At 36.9% G+C, this 14,689-nt stretch overlaps 1 protein-coding gene across 1 annotated transcript; it reads right to left on the bottom strand.

The window, feature by feature from the left end:
• Positions 1-6,334: 6,334 nt before the first annotated feature.
• Positions 6,335-10,152, bottom strand: LOC128232584 (neuronal acetylcholine receptor subunit alpha-10-like). Its single transcript, XM_052946232.1, has 4 exons — positions 10,080-10,152; positions 8,645-8,796; positions 8,221-8,369; positions 6,335-7,244 (listed from the first exon to the last, which is right to left on the bottom strand). Exons 1-4 carry the CDS (start codon positions 10,120-10,122, stop codon positions 6,890-6,892), a joined length of 699 nt encoding a protein of 232 aa, XP_052802192.1. The 5' UTR covers positions 10,123-10,152; the 3' UTR covers positions 6,335-6,889.
• Positions 10,153-14,689: the final 4,537 nt, after the last annotated feature.

Below are 14,689 nucleotides of genomic sequence, written 5' to 3'. Positions count from 1 at the left end.
ATTCAATACACGGTTACAATCTTGTTTTCAGTAAGTAGTATTTTCCATAAATTCATTATTTAATCAGTAGTTAAAGGTTTATCAGTCAAAATTGATGTGTGTTATACATGTGTATGTATCGATTTTGAATAAGAGTGTCACTTTAAAGCAATGCTGCCAAGTCAGGCTGTCTAATAAAAACTGTTTTCCTTTTAAAATGTACTTCAAAATGACCAATTCGAATCGAGCTTAAACTCTTTTAAACTGCATGTCGAAGATGATATATCTAGAAAAGGTGGCAAATTATAAAAGTTATATTTGCAGTCAAACGGCGAACACCAGATTTCATGACATCGAACAGTCTATTAAGCTATACTAACTTAATAAGCAATAAGAATGTGTTTAAAGCTGCACTCTCACAGATTTACCGTTTTTCCAACTTTTTTATTTTTTGTCTTGGAATTAGCAAATTTTTGCGTAAATATCTGCAAACCAGTGATGAAGGACTGTTGACAAAAGATCAGATCGCAGATTTTCATATTTCCATTCCAAATTTAATGTTTTATGGCTTAAACCGTTAGTAACGGTTTAAAAAATGCATAAAACATCAATTTTGGAGAGGAAATACGAAAATCTGCGATCTGATATTCTGTCAACAGTCTTTTATCACTAGTTTGCAGACATTTACGCAAAAAACTGCTCGTTCCAAGACAAAAAATAAAAAAGTTGTCAAAACGTTCAATCTGTGAGAGTGCAGCTTTAAATTTGAAAAGTAAAAATGCAAGAACTAAGTCTTCTAATTTATGGGAAGCTATACTTAAAGCGTGTTTCTTTAAACGTGGAAAACTATCTTAACTCTGCCAATTTATTGAAACCAGCGATTGTGAGCCCTACATATATGCTGTAAGGTTTAATTATAGATTATGCCAACCAACGCATATCGAGTTGTGATGTTCGAGTAGTTATCAAAATTATATTATATACTGGCGTTACTGAACAGAACAGAACAGGACATACATTTATTGTTAACTTGAACATATACAGTTCATCATTATTAAAATAACATAATACATGGCATGGCAATAGTTGATAAATGCGAGAGTGCATTATACATATATACATATATAAATTATCAATGATTTCAACATGTTAAAATCAATAAAGTTAAGCATTATTATTCAAAGCATTATATCGTAGCTTTAAAGCATGTTTGCAATACAAAGCTAGTTTTCGTAGGCAGTATTTTCCGAGTTTAATAATTGAATGACTTTAAACATGCTTGGTATTGCATAGTAAAATTTATTTATGTATTTTTTCCTAATATCATATGATATTGCGGACAAATCAAAACAAAGTGATATTCGTCTTCAATATCATTATGAACACATTAAACACATTTACGCTGTTTTCTTTCAATATTAACATATCTGCCTCTTTCAACATTTAACATATGAGACGACAACCTAGCAATAATATTCTATAAGTATATAGCTATACAATTTATCTATATACGATGACAAATGAAAAGTAGATTTTAGTTCTCTGTATAACACTATTTAATTGTTGTAAGCACTTGGCTTAAGGCTGCACTCTCACAGATTGAATGTTTTGACATTTTTTTTATTTTTTTGTCTTGGAATGAGCCAATTTTTGCGAAAATACATGGTTAAAGCCATAAAACATTAATTTTCGAACGGAAATATGAGTCTACGATCTGATTTTTTGTCAGCAATCTTATATCATTGGGTTGCAGATATTTACGCAAAAATTTGATTTTTCCAAGATTGTTTTTAAAAATGTTGTAAAATGGTATATCTGTGACAGTGCAGCTTTAAACCAACGCAATCATAACGCATTGCTATACAATGCTTAAATATATCCATAGATATTTGATGGAAACACCGACCACACTACGGTTGAAACATCGATGTTGCCAAGTCAGGTGACCGCTCTCTGTGTTAGAATTAACCAAGTCACTTGAAAGAACAAAATCTGCCTGCGGTTCGATATTCTTGGATGTCCAAGAAAATGAGCAGCAATGAAAACATTGAGCAGCTGTATCATTTTCTAAATATATCTTCGGCTTTGCTTGTATCATTTATTACGACGATGCACGTGGTAAATTGGTTGACAAGCAGTATATAAAAAAATCAAATTTTGGTACACAGTGTGTGTATACCACGTGATTAATTGCATCATAAATGCTACGTCGGAAGGCAATATTTTCCATCGAATGAAGATTTTAAACAAAGATAACTTCACTATATTTTCACCATTTTAAATGAAACATAGCGCAGTCTACGCCGCATACGGAGCCCCGCTTTCGGTCTTTTACCAGAGTTTGATTGAGAGTTTAGTTTCTTAAAACACTTCGACAAACCCTTTCACAATACGGTCGTCTTACGGAGCACTGCCAAAACATTATTTTGGAAACAGGTTTGTCGAAGTGTTTGATGTAACTAATCACCTTATCAAACTCCGGTAATGCAACGAAGGCGTGGCTCTTTAAGACGCATAGACTGCCCTTTGTTGCATTTAAAATGGTGTAGTAAAACAAAAGTTATCTTTGTTTTAAGTCTTCATTTAAAGCTAAATGTTGCCTTCCGACGTAGCATATATGACGTAATTTACCACGTGGTATACACATGATTTACATATGATTTTACACGTGCAAAAGTGTCCAGTGTGACGTCGGCGTGCGATTGTACTTCTGATATATCGTCTTTGTTGTAATTGATGTAGATTATGTTGTTGTAGTGTTTGTTGTTTTTGGTTCTTTTGATAATGTTATTATTGTTGTTTTGATTGTGATTCTAAACAGTTGACAGATACGAATTGATTGCAAATTTTGAAAATAAAAATAAAAATATAGTTTTGATTAAATGGGGCAAATGCTTTAGATTAAAACTTGAATCGAATGCCGAAAGATGGGTTTCTGATCTAAATTTTATCAACATTTGCTTTCATATTATTTCCCCCTCTCTCAAATACTCCTAAACATATACACAATGATTAAAGAAATGGTATGCATATATGTTAGAACAGATGTGTCGTCATACTTATATGCTGAATAAAAGTTGTTGTTGTTGATGTTGTTGTTGTTGATGATGATCGTGAGTCTGCACATGTGACGTCTATAAATGCATGCAAATTTTGAAAACAGCAGTGGAGACTAACAGGGGCGTACCTGAAAGAAGCATTATAAACTTAACGCCTGGATACTTCAGTGAGGTTTCGTCATTTAAAGATATTTCATTAGTTTATTCTTAATATATCAAATTGTGTGGGAGCCTGAGTCCCTCTTTCAAGAATATTAAGAAAGAGGTTTTCATAGATCCATATTCGAACGTTTTGGACGCCAGCATTCTTTTTAATTACGTAAAAAACAACCCTTTATATACATGTATGTTCACTACCTAAGCATTCAAGATTTCAAATTTTAAGCAATTGTCATTTCTGTGAGCTAATACTGTTTATAACGCACGGGCGTACTGGCGTATGGCTAGGTACGCCCCTGACTATTATGATTGAAACTTTCATTGATAGTAAAAGTAAGCGTAACACTGTCAACATTACCACGTCACCACATAATTAGGACATATCAATTGATTCTGACGGACCAGAAATAAAATCGCACTGTCCGCACATAAAACACGCCAAGCGCGGGATAATTTGGTATGTGCAATTAGGCTGATAAGACATTAGTCAGCAGTTCGTATGTTGGGATCAGAAGAGTGTAGTAATTCGCGGCTGTAGACTAATCAGATAACTATTTGTAAATACACGTGTGAAAACTACAGAAACAAGCCCAGTTGCCAAAAGTTTGAACATAAACATCGTTTGATGGCTGAGGGTAAACGCCAAAGACATAGAACACAAAAACAAAACATCACAAACAAGAAACATGGAATAACCGCACAAAACTCCACAAACAGCACATTGTATATATACTATATAGGAAAACTAGGTATGTTTATCAAGGATTGTTAGGTACCGCCTTGGAACGGTCAGTAAAATGTAAATTTACTACTGGTTTAAACCAGTTTACGTGCACAAACCTCACTCTTATCCCAACAATCCTGAATAAAGTAATAACGTTAAAGGTAAATCTTATCAAAGTATGCATTAACTTCAGGGAACAATAATACAACTAATAAAAAACTAATAGATACACCCCAAGTACTTCAATGATTGGAGATCCCAACTCTATCTGCAGACAGAGGAATACAGTTCAGAGTACCTAATACAAAAACGTTTCGAGATACAATGCAGTCATTGTTTGAAACTATGAGCATCACACACAGACTGCCTTCAAAACATGTCCAGGTTCTGTGTCACTGTTGTAACAGCCTGTTGTTGCTACGTATCTAAGAACTGTGTCACTGTTGTAACAGCCTGTTGTTGCTACGTATCTAAGAACTGTGTCACTGTTGTTATGGACTAGGTTTCAACATGCCTAGGTACTGTATCACTGTTGTAAGATCATAACCGGTGTTTCAACATGCCTATGTACGGTGTCACTGTTGACATAGACTGGGTTTCAACATGCCTAGGTACTGTGTCACTGTTGTAAGATCATAAACGATGTTTCAACATGCCTAGGTACTTTGTCACTGTTGACATAGACTGGGTTTCAACATGCCTAGGTACTGTGTCACTGTTGACATAGACTGGGTTTCAACATGCCTAGGTACTGTGTCACTGTTGACATAGACTGGGTTTCAACATGCCTAGGTACTGTGTCACTGTTGACATAGACTGGGTTTCAACATGACTAGGTACTGTGTCACTGTTGTCATAGACTGTGTTTCAACATGCCTAGGAACTGTGACACTGTTGTCATAGACTGGGTTTCCACATGACTAGTAACTGTGACACTGTTGTCATAGACTGGGTTTCCACATGACTAGTAACTGTGACACTGTTGTCGTAGACTGGGTTTCCACATGACTAGTAACTGTGACACTGTTGTCATAGACTGGGTTTCCACATGACTAGTAACTGTGACACTGTTGTCATAGACTGGATTTCAACATGACTAGGAACTGTGTCACTGTTGTCATAGACTGGGTTTCAACATGACTAGGTACTGTGTCACTGTTGACATAGACTGGGTTTCAACATGACTAGGAACTGTGACACTGTTGTCATAGACTGGGTTTCAACATGCCTAGGTACTGTGTCACTGTTGACATAGACTGGGTTTCAACATGACTAGGAACTGTGTCACTGTTGACATAGACTGGGTTTCAACATGACTAGGTACTGTGACACTGTTGTCATAGACTGGGTTTCAACATGACTAGTAACTGTGACACTGTTGTCGTAGACTGGGTTTCCACATGACTAGTAACTGTGACACTGTTGTAATAGACTGGGTTTCAACATGTCTAGGTACTGTGTCACTGCAGATACAGACTGGGTTTTACCATGCATAGGTACTGTGTCACTGTTGTCATAGACTGGGTTTCAACATGACTAGGTACTGTGTCACTGTTGTCATAGACTGGGTTTCAACATGACTAGTAACTGTGACACTGTTGTCGTAGACTGGGTTTCAACATGACTAGTAACTGTGACACTGTTGTCATAGACTGGGTTTCAACATGACTAGTAACTGTGTCACTGTTGTCATAAACTGCGTTTCATTATGACTAGGATGACTGTGTTGTTATGGACTGGGTGCGTTTTCAACATGACTAGGTGCTGTGTCATTGTTGTCATTGACTTGACAGCACAAGACGTGTGCGTGTCTTGATTGACATATGCAAATGTTAGAATGATAGCAAAACACAACGTGTAGGTGTACATGTGTACTACTTGTTGTGCAATACGTCATCCGAGTATGACACAACGTGTATGTGTACATGTGTACTACTTGTTGTGCAATACGTCATCCGAGTATGACACAACGTGTAGGTGTACATGTGTTCTACTTGTTGTGCAATACGTCATCCGAGTATGACACAACGTGTAGGTGTACATGTGTACTACATGCTGTGCAATACGTCATCCGAGTATGACACAACGTATAGGTGTACATGTGTTCTACTTGTTGTGCAATACGTCATCCGAATATGACACAACGTGTAAGTGTACATGTGTACTACTTGTTGTGCAGTACGTCATCCGAGTATGACATAATGTGTACAGTGCACATAAATATAACATGTACGATAGCAAGTGGAATTCACAAATGACGTAAACTATTAAACTACACGTACAAGTACGCTTACTTTTCGTGTTTGACAACCTATTTATTAATGCCCGTCCAGCGTATTTGATGTTTATGTGTCCTATTTCTGTGTGGAATCGAGATTGTAACGGAACGTATACCAATGGCTGTTTACAATAATCATTTGTGTATATTTTATTGCACATAAAGTACATGATTTTGTTCACAATACGCTGCATATTAATGTAATATTAAAATGTAAGTACACGTTGAGTTTTTTTACAGTCGAACCCCGTTTGCTCGAAGTCCCAGCGAAAAATCTAGCCAAGCGGGAATGCTTACATTCATTTTAAAGAAATCGGTCCTTTACATACAGTTCGAGCCAACTAGGAATTCGAGCCAAGCGAGTTCGAGCCAACGGGTTCCGACTGAACGGTTAAAGTGATTTGGAGGTCTATTGTAAATGTTATTTTGAATCATGAATTGTCTGTTAAAATGTTTGTTACTACATGGTTAAATCGACCTGAAGTTTTAATAGTTTTGAATGCAAATAGCCATTAACACTGTTGATGTGCTTATATTGACGTCCTGATAAATCTTTGCTATGGTATTATCTGACCGCTGTTTACATGTTGTCCTGGTTCAACGTTGACGTTCATATATCAGCGTGTTATAAGACCTAAGAAGTCTGTGACAAACAATAATGCGTAAATATAATGGTTTGGTTGTCCACATCTAGGCGACGTATCTGAGGCGAAACGTGAATGAAGCCTGTGCGTACGATTCGGGACAGCAGCTGTATACTTTGTGTTTGACGTCGGCATGCGTCGAGACCAACTTCCAGTGAGGATTGAAGTCGACATCGAGGTTGCTGGTGTCCATCTCATCAGCCTGTAGTTTAAGGTCGAGCGTAGAGGTGCTGTGGGTCCAGGAGTATAACGTCAAGTGACACTCGATTTCATCGCCGTTCTGTAATTCGCCGTAAGAGCAGAACGTCTTGGTTTTCACAGGAGGGTACCAGCTTACGAATCCGCTAGAGTTGATGATGACATTGGTGTCCTCGGATTTAATAAAGACCGTTTTCCCGGCCCTGTGAATAAACAATGTAAAAAGACATTTTCTATCGGATACTTAAAACTTTTAAATGATATGTTAAGTTGCATTCTACAAGCCTAACGGTCTACATACACGGTTGCTTGAAGGGATATATCTCGAAAGGCATTCAAGCGCAAAGTTAACAACGCCGCCACTGCCGAAAACTGATGAGTACCCCCATTCATACTTTTCGAGATTTTCTGACTTTGTTAAACTGAAGAATATCGTAGGGCATTTATGTTGATCGTTTATACGAGTGACCCTGAAGAAAAAATTAAAACGTTTAGGTTAAAGGTCACTTAGTATTGTTCAAGTCATAAAACACCAAAACAGCAGTGCATTCCCTTCAAGAAACTATGTCTACAGAATACAACAAAGAAGCAACAGACATATGGTATACATCATATATTTGCGATTTATTAACATTGCAAGAGTCGCAACTACCTTCTAAAGGTGTGTGTCGAAAAGGTAAATGTTAGAGTTCTTTTTGGCGATGCAAGTTACAAGTATCCTTTATGTAATCCATGATACGATACCCGTAAAACAAGTATAAATCGGCGGCTCTGTGATCAAAAGCAAGCTGCTCTGAGGATTAAGTTACCAGTGGCGTAGCTACACATTGGTCTTGTAGGCCTGTAGCCTGGGCCTACAACTTTTTTGAGAAAAAAAAAAAAAATAACCCAAAAAAGCTATAAAAACTAATAGCTACTCGAACACTTTGAACAACTCAAAAGTTTGTTGTTTTTAACCAAAGTTTGGTGTTTATTGAAACAACGTGCAGGCAGTATTGCTTGATTTTATTGTAATAACTGCAAATATAATCAAGTGAGTATAATGCACATATAAAAGTCCCCAAACTCACATAGAACAATCGGGCCTACAAGTTTTTTAGCCCTAGCTACGCCCCTGGTTACCTTTCACTGAATGTTTGAGACTGAGATCATTTGTAACCCATAGTCATGAACACTCACCCGTCAGCCAAAGCGAGGTCGGGCTTCCAGATAAGGTCAGAGGGCAGCCTGATCTCTTCTAAGCCACCCACGTGACCAGGCCTCCACTTGAGATTATCCGCCTGCCAAATCTCTGTTATGACTGTATCCAACGTAAGAATCTGGTTATCCTACAAGCAAATGATTATAATTGTTACAATCTTCAGTTTTTGTATTAACGCACACATTTCGGGGAGTACGCAATCGTGTAGACAATATATGTATTTGTTTGATGAACTCTTAACCTCAGCTGGTATAGCCATTCTTTCAGCTTTTAAGTTGCTTAACGTAAACGTATGCACGTGCATGATGGACGGTTATTATTCTTGACGTCGTATATATACAGGTGAAAAAATGGAAACAATATTGAAGCTCAGAACGTCGTTGTTTTATATAAGTTGTTCACCATGTCAATGATTCGTAGGAGATCGACGCCTATTGATACGTTGACCGCGTTACCGTCGATACTGTCGGGCATGACGTCTTTCTCGTACTTGTACATAAGGTCATCACGCAGGTGGTGGCGGTTCTTGTAAGTTTCGGATTTGCTGCACACAACTTTGTGTAGAAAAAAAAATTGTGTTAACATTTTACGAAGTTGACTAGTAAAAAGTTCTTCACAAAACGATTCAAAATCCGTATTGGAAAACGTATAACATAGAGTGAACAATATTAAAAATAATTATTAAAGATGCACTCTTACTCCCAAATAACATGTACCACAATTAATGCAATTGTTTTAATTTACTTAAAAGGATGAATAAAGGTCGAAAACAATGGTTCTTATGAAAAGATAACGTGTTTAATTTGAAATGAAGGTGCAGAAACACGGTATTCCTACCTTATGTGTTGATGGTTGATCATTGTAATTTATTTAGCACTCACCGGTCATTTAAAATTTGTACGTTTTCAGCTATTAAATACACGGTTACAATATAGTTATTAGTAATTAACATTTTTCAGGGGCGTAGCTAGTCTTAAACTTCTTGTAGGCCTGATGATTCTATGTGAGTTTGGGGACTTTTATATGCACATTACACACACTTAATTATATTTGCAATGATTACAATTAAATCAAACAATACACCCTACATGTAGTTTAAATAAACACCAACCTGCTTTGGTTAAAAATAAAACAAATTTCAGAGTTGTTCAAAATGTTTAAGTAGATATTTTACTGCATTTTAGGGTTATCTAAATTTGTTATTTTTAAAAGAAAGTGTAGGCCCAGGACTACAAGGCCTATATGAAGCTACGCCTCTGTTTGTCATAAATGAACTATTTAGTAGGTAGTTAAAGGTTTATCACTCAAAATTTATGTTTGTTATACATGTGTACCTATTTATTTTAAAGACGAGTGCCACTTTATGGCAAACATACATTTTGACTCCATGATGACGATTTAAAGCTGCACTCAAACAGATATACCATTATAATAAATAAAAAAACTCAAGTGCAGCTTTAATACAAGTTGAATAAATGGAAAGGTCAGCGTGGTTTTGAAGGACACAATTAATAGTAAGTATATCAAGCACTATGTTCTCAATGAATGCATGACCTTTGTTAAGATAGGAAATTATTCAATAAATTGATTTTTAAAAGAAATAACATGTTCTTACCATTTAAAGTGCAAGATTAAGAACTTTAACTTTATAAAATATTTAAATAAGAATTATATAAATTCATATAATAATAATAATAATAATAATAATAATAATAATAATAATAATAATAATAATTCATATTCGAAGTATCACATTATGAATGGAAATATATATAAAAAACACACACACACACTGAAAGCATTTCAAGAATTAAAAATATTGCATAAAAGAACTTACCAATGCCGATGCAAGACAAAACAGCTAGTACTTTGCAGTTCATTCTGTCGTCTGCTAAGGTTTCCAAAAAACAACTCAGAAGCAACGAGGACGGGCATGTCTATATATACGTGTTGTTTTCCCAGACCCTTGAAGCAATTTGGTCTAAATTAATCACATGATGTCAAAAGTCAAATATTTTAGGTCATTGTCAAGAGGTTTGAAAATGCTGTCTGTGACTTTTTTGGTAATGCAGTATCAATGACCTTGTTTGATATTATTGACAATAACACATTTGGTCTCATAATGGAAAACATCATTGTTTGTCCTGGCTCAATAGTAAAAATATTTTTTTTATATATTTTCCGACACTTTTAAGTTCTATTCAATGATGGGATTATGTCATTTGAAAGAATATCTGTATTATTCTATGATTTCATAATATTACTAAAATATAGCAATTTTATGGAACGTATTTTTTTTTTTCGAAAATAGTAAAAATGGGGTCGACGGGTTCGAGAAACAAAAATTAATAAAAACAACTCTCGCCTAAAGGCCTAAGTCGAAAGGCCATTGCGCAAATTTTGAGGTTGTTTCCGATACTTAATGGAAACTTGGTGATTGTAATCTGCTTAATGCAATTTTGGTTGCCAAAGCTCTTCTAAATGCTTAAATGTGAATCTGTGCTGTTGTCCCTATTGAGGATATCTGGCTACCAGGCGAAATCTTTCAGGGAATGTTTGGGTTACCTGGCTATCAGGCAATACCTTTCAGTTAATGTTTGAAATATCTTGCTACCAGGCAATATCTTTCGGTGAATGTTTGAAATATCTGGCTACCGGGCAATATCTTTCGGTGAATGTTTGAAATACCTGGCTACCGGGCAATATATTTCGGTGAATGTTTGAAATATCTGGCTACCGGGCAATATCTTTCGGTGAATGTTTGAAATATCTGGCTACCAGGCAATATCTTTCAAGCTATGTTTGAAATACCTGGCTACCGGGAAATATCTTTCGGTGAATGTTAGAAATATCTGGTTTCTAGGCAATTTCTCTCGGTGAATGTTTGGGTTATCTGGCTACCAGGCAATATATTTCAGTGAATGTTAGAAATATCTGGCTACCGGGAAATATTTTTCGGTGTATGTTTGATATATCTGGCTACCAGGCAATATCTTTCGGTGAATGTTTGAAATATCTAGCTACCAGGCAATATCTTTCGGTGAATGTTTGAAATATCTGGCTACCAGGCAATATTTTTCGGTGAATGTTAGAAATATCTGGCTATAACAGGCAATATCTTTCGGTGAATGTTAGAAATATCTGGCTACCAGGCAATTTCTTTCGATAAATGTTTGAAATATCTGGCTTTACCAGGCAATATCTTTCGGTGAATGTTTGATATATCTGGCTACCAGGCAATATCTTTCGGTGAATGTTTGAAATATCTGGCTACCAGGCAATATCTTTCGGTGAATGTTTGAAATATCTGGCTACCAGGCAATATCTTTCGGTGAATGTTAGAAATATCTGGCTATAACAGGCAATATCTTTCGGTGAATGTTAGAAATATCTGGCTACCAGGCAATTTCTTTCGATAAATGTTTGAAATATCTGGCTTTACCAGGCAATATCTTTCAGTGAATGTTAGAAATATCTGGTTTCTAGGCAATTTCTTTCGGTGAATGTTTGAAATATTTGGCTACCAGGCAATATTTTTCGGTGAATGTTTGAAATATCTGGCTACCAGGCAATATTTTTCGGTGAATGTTTGAAATATCTGGCTACCAGGCAATATCTTTCGGTGAATGTTTGAAATATCTGGCTACCAGGCAATATCTTTCGGTGAATGTTAGAACTATCTGGCTACCAGGCAATATCTTCCGGTGAATGTTAGAAATATCTGGCTATAACAGGCAATACCTTTCAGTTAATGTTTGAAATATCTTGCTACCAGGCCATATCTTTCGGTGAATGTTTGAAATATCTGGCTACCGGGCAAAATCTTTCGGTGAATGTTTGAAATATCTGGCTACCGAGCAATATCTTTCGGTTAATGTTTGAAATATCTGGCAACCGGTCAATATCTTTCGGTGAATGTTTGAAATATCTGGCTACCAGGCAATATCTTTCAAGCTATGTTTGAAATACCTGGCTACCAGGCGATATCTTTCGGTGAATGTTTGAAATATCTGGCTACCAGGCAATATTTTTCGGTGAATGTTTGAAATATCTGGCTACCAGGCAATATTTTTCGGTGAATGTTTGATATATCTGGCTACCAGGCAATATCTTTCGGTGAATGTTTGAAATATCTGGCTACCAGGCAATATCTTTCGGTGAATGTTTGAAATATCTGGCTACCAGGCAATATCTTTCGGTGAATGTTAGAAATATCTGGCTATAACAGGCAATATTTTTCGGTGAATGTTAGAAATATCTGGCTACCAGGCAATTTCTTTCGATAAATATTTGAAATATCTGGCTTTACCAGGCAATATCTTTCAGTGAATGTTAGAAATATCTGGTTTCTAGGCAATTTCTTTCGATGAATGTTTGGGTTATCTGGCTACCAGGCAATACCTTTCGGTGAATGTTTGGGTTACCTGGCTATCAGGCAATACCTTTCAGTGAATGTTTGGGTTACCTGGCTATCAGGCAAATTTTGAGGTTGTTTCCGATACTTAATGGAAACTTGGTGATTGTAATCTGCTTAATGCAATTTTGGTTGCCAAAGCTCTTCTAAATGCTTAAATGTGAATCTGTGCTGCTGTCCCTATTGAGGATATCTGGCTACCAGGCGAAATCATTCAGGGAATGTTTGGGTTACCTGGCTATCAGGCAATACCTTTCAGTTAATGTTTGAAATATCTTGCTACCAGGCAATATCTTTCGGTGAATGTTTGAAATATCTGGCTACCGGGCAATATCTTTCGGTGAATGTTTGAAATACCTGGCTACCGGGCAATATCTTTCGGTGAATGTTTGAAATATCTGGCTACCGGGAAATATCTTTCGGTGAATGTTAGAAATATCTGGTTTCTAGGCAATTTCTTTCGATGAATGTTTGGGTTATCTGGCTACCAGGCAATATATTTCAGTGAATGTTAGAAATATCTGGCTACCGGGAAATATCTTTCGGTGAATGTTAGAAATATCTGGTTTCAAGGCAATTTCTTTCGATGAATGTTTGGGTTATCTGACTATCAGGCAATACCTTTCAGTGAATGTTTGGGTTACCTGGCTATCAGGCAATATCTTTCGGTGAATGTTTGGGTTACCTGGCTATCAGGCAATACCTTTCGGTGAATGTTTGGGTTACCTGGCTATCAGGCAATACCTTTCGGTGAATGTTTGGGTTATCTGACTATCAGGCAATACCTTTCGGTGAATGTTTGGGTTATCTGACTATCAGGCAATACCTTTCGGTGAATGTTTGGGTTATCTGACTATCAGGCAATACCTTTCGGTGAATGTTTGGGTTACCTGGCTATCAGGCAATACCTTTCAGTGAATGTTTGGGTTATCTGACTATCAGGCAATACCTTTCAGTGAATGTTTGGGTTATCTGACTATCAGGCAATACCTTTCAGTGAATGTTTGGGTTACCTGGCTATCAGGCAATATCTTTAAGTGAATGTTTGGGTTACCTGGCTATCAGGCAATATCTTTAAGTGAATGTTTGGGTTACCTGGCTATCAGGCAATACCTTTCGGTGAATGTTTGGGTTACCTGGCTATCAGGCAATATCTTTCGGTGAATGTTTGGGTTACCTGGCTATCAGGCAATATCTTTAAGTGAATGTTTGGGTTACCTGACTATCAGGCAATACCTTTCGGTGAATGTTTGGGTTACCTGACTATCAGGCAATACCTTTCGGTGAATGTTTGGGTTATCTGACTATCAGGCAATACCTTTCGGTGAATGTTTGGGTTACCTGGCTATCAGGCAATACCTTTCGGTGAATGTTTGGGTTACCTGGCTATCAGGCAATACCTTTCGGTGAATGTTTGGGTTACCTGACTATCAGGCAATACCTTTCAGTGAATGTTTGGGTTATCTGACTATCAGGCAATACCTTTCAGTGAATGTTTGGGTTACCTGGCTATCAGGCAATACCTTTCAGTGAATGTTTGGGTTACCTGGCTATCAGGCAATACCTTTTAGTGAATGTTTGGGTTACCTGGCTATCAGGCAATACCTTTTAGTGAATGTTTGGGTTACCTGGCTATCAGGCAATACCTTTTAGTGAATGTTTGGGTTACCTGGCTATCAGGCAATACCTTTCGGTGAATGTTTGGGTTACCTGGCTATCAGGCAATACCTTTCGGTGAATGTTTGGGTTACCTGGCTATCAGGCAATACCTTTCGGTGAATGTTTGGGTTACCTGGCTATCAGGCAATACCTTTCGGTGAATGTTTGGGTTATCTGACTATCAGGCAATACCTTTCGGTGAATGTTTGGGTTATCTGACTATCAGGCAATACCTTTCGGTGAATGTTTGGGTTACCTGGCTATCAGGCAATACCTTTCGGTGAATGTTTGGGTTACCTGGCTATCAGGCAATACCTTTCGGTGAATGTTTGGGTTACCTGGCTATCAGGCAATATCTTTCGGTGAATGTTTGG

Source organism: Mya arenaria, chromosome 4 (assembly GCF_026914265.1).
Source record: "Mya arenaria isolate MELC-2E11 chromosome 4, ASM2691426v1".
Taxonomy (NCBI): domain Eukaryota; kingdom Metazoa; phylum Mollusca; class Bivalvia; order Myida; family Myidae; genus Mya; species Mya arenaria.
Note: the sequence above shows the minus strand (reverse complement) of the source record. Positions and strands in the feature narration are given on the sequence as shown.